Raw genomic sequence first — 6113 nt, 5'->3', positions numbered from 1 at the left:
ATCCATTTTATAAGTCAATAAGTTTGTCCTATGCAGTCAAGCAACAAATTTGCCACACAATAATGTGATAATATGATAATCTACCAGATGGTTGTGTTTAGCCTTCTAAGTATTGTTTTTGTAATCGTTTAATTATTACATATATCTACTATCTACCTACAATGGACTACCTTTATCATATTCTTTGATAACAATTTTTAAGTCGCTACGGAATAGACATTTCTGAATAAGCGAAGAAATAAAAACAAGCTTATGCACCGATAGAAAATGACACCAAATGAACTAGTTATTGCTCTGAGATCGTTATCCTTCGCAATCCCGGGTTGCACGTAGATTCTACTTTATGATTTTTTAAATGTTATTATTAACTTGATTTAGGCCTAGCCCTAACCAACTTGTTCAGGCCTGAACTATATAAAAAGATATCTCTCTTTCGTTGCCGAATAGTTGATTTCCGATCATAGAAGAGCTAGTGTATGCGCTCAAGATGGCGAGCTTGTTGAGGTCGGTCGCTCGACAAGGTCGGGTTTTGCAAATAGTTTCTAAAAATAAGTTCCTCCGAGTCCGTGCAGTCCCTTTATTTCAACACGAGGCCTGCATATCGACGTCTGAAAAGAAAAAGGATGTTGGTTCTACTGTTCAGCCGATGGAAAAATCTGCAGAACTTAAAAGATTGACAGAAATTTTCAAAGACTCAAACCCAAACAAAGAGGAGGTAATAAAATAAATAAGTGAAAAATCGCAATGACTTTACTTTTCCGTTTGTACTCTGCTGAGTCCACATAAGACTTGATTATAATGTTTGATTAATTTGCACCGATCATACCACTGCAATGCACACATGCAAGGCTCAAATTCTTAGCTGACACAAATAAAATTCTTGGTAATCTATCGTTTTGGGTACGTAAAATCGCCCGCGACTTGTAATGTGAAAACCAGGTGACTCCTTAAATTTTAATAATTTCACATTTTGAGGAGGATTTATGTTTTTTAAAATACAAAAATGTTTCCTTGTTTCATTTATGTACCTGTTTTTAAACTATTGAATTAAAACTTTTCCGTAATAAATGAAGACTAGCGATGTTTCCAACAGATGCAACCATGCTCATTTACTATAGCAGCCATCTTGTTTAAGTTTTATTTTATAAGCTTTTAGCGGGAGATTCAGGGGGAAGCCACTCTATTTTACAAATGGCTGCTGTTTAGGCCTATATAGCAAATCTTGCTCTCAGACACTGCTGTTTAAAGTTAATTTCTGGCCTATATCGATATATTTAGCCATTGATTTAGGTTTATTATTCATTTATCTATAATATTTGACACAAACATATGACAATATACTCCTATTAAAGCCTTGACAATGAGGTAACGTTTTCGTACATTAATAACCGCGGGCGATTTTACGTACCCAAAACGATAGATTACCAAATTCTTTTCCCCAATGGACATAAATTAAATTTTTTAAAATTAAATTAATTAATTTATTTATTTATTAATTAATAAAACTTGAATAACCTTTTAATCAATTATCCAACAGTTTTCACAAAAATACCCAATATAATAATTCTATTACTGAGAAGTCTGCAATTTTTTTTTAAACTTACTCTACAGATTTTGAGAAAAATCCATTAATGTGATAGATGTGGTTAAACAGATGTGGTTGGTGTTGGCTATGCATCATCATTCTTTTTCTGTAAAAGAATGTCCTAACTGAGATTAATGAAAACCTTCCAAATCTCATAAATTCTCACTGTTATTTTGTTGTTTTTCAATAACATATACATTTTACCTACTAACAGTTTTTAAAATACATGTTTTAAAATAAAAGTCATAATTTTTTTATTATAAAAAAAAAGGATTAGGTAATTTCATTTTTCAGCTTTGTCATGATATCTAAAAAAATATTAGGATTGATTTTTGTTTTCAACCTCAATAAATAATCAAATAAACCATACCTAGAGGTTTTTGGTATTTCAACTTTAGGATTAATTAGTTTTAATCCTTCCTCATTTTAAAAGAATTTTGGAGTTTATATTTGTTTTTATGAAACACTCACTGGTTGGTTAAACCCTTTCCCCGGCGACTGGGTGTAATCGACCCGAAGTCGCTATATTTTTGCTCATATCTCGAGTCTCGTTTTATAAATTTTTCTGGGCCTCATTCCCATCTATAAGGTGGTTTGGATGAACACATTGGAGGTTGTAAATTGTAAAAATATGCGTAAAAAATTTTTTTTATGAGGGTTTGAAATTTTTTTATACGGTCCCTGGCAACTGGGTGCTACACACCCGTACACAATTTTGAATGGAAAAAATATTTATAACTTAAAAACTGGCTTCTAACAATTTGTTTTTACTCATTGTGGGTTAAGTCATTGTGTTACATTTTCAAAGTTTAATTATAAATTAACAATCTGAAGGTATTCGAGTAACAAAAATATCAAACCGGATTGAAGTAATCAACTTTAGTAACAAAATAATAGAACATTAACATGTTTTAATAATTTGCACCTCAGAGAGCACAGTTGTTTGTTAAAATTAAAATAACTGGACATTTCCTTTTGCTGGCAGGGAACTTTAGTTTTTTTTAATAAAATATGGGCACCCTTTTAGTGGTGTTACATGAGTCACAGGTCCAAAATATTTTAATTCCATACTTATCGGAATTGCTTGGTATGTATTGGATAAATCTACTCCCACCTCTAAAATCAACCACTTGCTTATTAGTAATGATCTCTCCAGAAACATAACACCTTTCTGAATTTGAATGGAATATCTACCATAATGGAAGCAAATATACCATGAGCCTGATGGACTGTTAGTGTTATTGTTGTGAAGTGAATATGACCCAGAAGGTTGCTGAATTTCTTCATAGAAAATTCTGCCTTCAAAAACTTCCATAAGCAGAACTGAATTGACATACAACTAAATTGTTATTCTGCAGAGTGCCAGTGTCTCCTCTTGCTTTCTCTCCATCCCTGCTAATGCAGTCAAATATGGGTTGTATTATTTTTTGTATTCATGAACAGAAGAAATATTTAGGGTCAGGCTGTTTATAAATTTCCTGGGATTAGCACTTCAGGCAGTGGTCTAGTGTACCGTTACTTTGTCTTTCCTGAAAATATTTCTTTTTCTTCACTTTACACCAGCCGTTTCATTTCATTATGAGTGTCAACTGTTGACACATTATTGATAGTTGAAATGCAGTATATTGGGTAGACCTCGTCATCAGAGCTGCTTGATACTGATGGCTGCCATTCTTCATCTTCCACCTCTGATACTGATAGTTCAGACTCAAAACTTGTTGGTCATTTTCAACTGCTAACTAAAACTGGCAAATATATTCCTTTATCATTAGCACTTGAGTTTAGACAGAAGCGTTCAAGACTTGTTTCTGTTGTGTTCTCAATAACGTTTGTGACTATTTATAAACCTTACTCTCAGGGTCACAACCTGTAGAACACCCACCCCCCCTCCCAGTTTGATCAATTAATTGCCCAGTATTAACTTTCAAGCAGCATTACAAAGTTGTTTTGCCTTTTTGTCCTCATTCGTACTTCTAATGAGGTTAATGTCTAGTTACTCTAAAAGGCTCGAATGTCTCTATCTACATTCCAGAGCTCCCTACAAGAGTACAAATCACTATATATGTCCTCCCACAGGCAATCTTACCCCTGCATTTCATTAACCTATTGTAACTCTAAACTACAGTTCTGTCTGTAACTGCAAGTCAGAGCTCCAGCAAAGAGTATAAATCACTACATGTGTTCACCCACAGGTTAACTCTTGCTTGAGAATCCCATCAACCTGTAGTATCATATTACAGCTCTCCCATTGACAACATCATGTCTTGTGTTCCCCATGGCCACAATGCCCGAATACCTTAACTGTGTCAGTATTGTTACCCACCCAACAATGAACAAAGAGAAGAATTTACTATAACTATAAGAAAGTCTTTGGGTGTGATCCACCCAGTTGCCGGGGACAGGGTACCAAATATGTAATCATAGAAACTTAAATGGGAAACAACTTACAAATAAAAGTAACATCATAAGATGATCATTTTTACTTTTATTATTATTTGATTATTTGGGTAATATGATTGAACTTTCAGTGTGAATAAATTACTTATTTCACCAACATACAGTTGGTTATGGAAGAAGAAATGAGCTGAATAACATGTAAAAGTGCATCATGCCATGAACATTTTCATTTTGCTTAGATAAAGTAAAAATAAGATACTAATGCTAGGAAGTTTTATTATCAATCTAGTCATAATTGTTTGTTTTTTTTGTTATTTAGAATTACGTAACATATGGCTTAGATTCGGTAAACAGAGATAATGACTGGTTCTACCATCACTTGACCATGTTTTTGTGCATCTCTGTTGGAATCTGTGGAGGCATTTTTATTATAGCTTATCAACCAGACTACAAGTAAGTTGGGCTACCATTTCTTAGTTCTTTCTTTTAAGAGTGTTTGTTAAATATTATTTATGCATTGCTGTTTCCATCTCTACCTCTTGTCTTTGTCCCTATTGAATTCATTTATTCAAACTTGATGATGTGCAATCTCTATATGGGTTTTTTTTTTGTTAAGTGTCAGTATAGTGGGGTGGGGGTAAAAGTCTGCCTAAATAAAGACAACTTCTTATTTGATACCATGATTAATACAGAAATGCATATTTTTGGTATTTTGCAAACAAATTATATCAATTAAATAAATGTGTTTTGAATATAAAACTTTTTTTTAATTAAAATAAAAGCTTGCATATATTTAATATTAATGAACCATTTAAAAACTTGCATATATTTAACATTAATGAACTATTATTATGTAACAAAATCTTTGACCATAGACATTTTGAAATGACTCTTTACATAACAAAGTTTAACTTGATCAAATTCTACCATGTTTGCTTAGTACTATTACCATTAACTATTTATCTATTTTCTATGTGTAGATTCATGGACTGGGCTCAGAGGGAAGCATTCTTAGAATTAGAACGCAGACAGAAGGAAGGCCTGCCCCTGGTGGACCCCGACTATATAAAAGCCGACTCAATCGTTTTGCCGTCTGATGAAGAGCTGGGAGACACTGAGATCATTATTTAGATTTTTTTTTTTAATTGGGTGAAATCTATTTCTGTTACATAAAAAATGATGTTAATATCTTAGTGCTGTGTTAATAATTTTTGTTTATAGATATTCATTTCAGGATGGGGTTTTTTTTTTTTGTTGTTGTTGAGAGTCCACATTTAAATCTGAAAGGTTATGTGTAAATTCAGTTGTTTATCAATGAGATAGAGTCAGCAGTGAGGTGAATATAAACTATATAGTCTATCCTGAAAAACAGTTTTTTTTTGTTAAGACTGTAAGTACCTGATTAGGTAGGTGTAAGTGAATTGGTCTGATTTGTTGCAGAATAAATTTTACAGCTTGTCCGGCAATAGTGTCATTGCTCTTATGACTTACTGGGTTTTAAAAATGTCTTTTGTCATGCTAATTGTAACTGTAAATACAAGAATAAAGATAGTTTCAATATATTTTATAGGCTTTAACTGGGCCTTTTCATATGCCATAGTTAAATTATTTTTTTAGTTCATTTTTAAGTAGTATTAACTGTGACCTGTTAATAGGATTCAATTGTAGGGGTAGGGTTTTAAATTCGTCCCCTTATCAAGGGTTCAATCTGACCAATTGCTTTATTTGTTGGAAAATTATGTACATTTAGTAGGGCCTACATAGGACACTGTGTTTTGGGTAATTGAAGCTAATTACCTCCCTTAGTTGTATCATTAGGTTTTTCACAGGCACACATTTTGCGCTTGGCTCCCTTATATATAATACTTTCATCTTGTACTGGTGCTTATCTATGCAAGATTATGGTTGTTGAGCTGTACCTAGATTTGGGGATGATGTTGATGAGCGGTGGAGCACACAACACCTAACCTACCTAACTTGAGTCCTAATGGCGTCCCTGTGTCTACCCAGCTCTGATGGATACCTGACCTAGGTTAGGAAAAGAAAAGCAGCTGAGCACACTCTTCCTTCACATGCCAAGGTCACAGAAACAGGTGAACTCTTGACTCAGCATCATCTGTCCCATGGACTA

General features: G+C 33.4%; 1 protein-coding gene across 1 annotated transcript; it reads left to right on the top strand.

Annotated features, from left to right (window-relative positions):
• Positions 1 to 446: 446 nt before the first annotated feature.
• LOC131930656 (NADH dehydrogenase [ubiquinone] 1 beta subcomplex subunit 11, mitochondrial-like) lies at positions 447 to 5542 on the top strand. Its single transcript, XM_059287241.1, has 3 exons — positions 447 to 715; positions 4302 to 4435; positions 4963 to 5542. The coding sequence occupies exons 1-3, from the start codon at positions 488 to 490 to the stop codon at positions 5111 to 5113; spliced, it is 513 nt and encodes a 170-aa protein (XP_059143224.1). The 5' UTR covers positions 447 to 487; the 3' UTR covers positions 5114 to 5542.
• Positions 5543 to 6113: the final 571 nt, after the last annotated feature.

Source organism: Physella acuta, unplaced genomic scaffold (genome assembly GCF_028476545.2).
Source record: "Physella acuta isolate Inbredline_101_S28 unplaced genomic scaffold, ASM2847654v3 ptg001813l, whole genome shotgun sequence".
Taxonomy (NCBI): Eukaryota; Metazoa; Mollusca; class Gastropoda; family Physidae; genus Physella; species Physella acuta.
The sequence above is the reverse complement of the archived record's forward strand: the minus strand, read 5'-3'. Positions and strand labels throughout refer to the sequence as shown.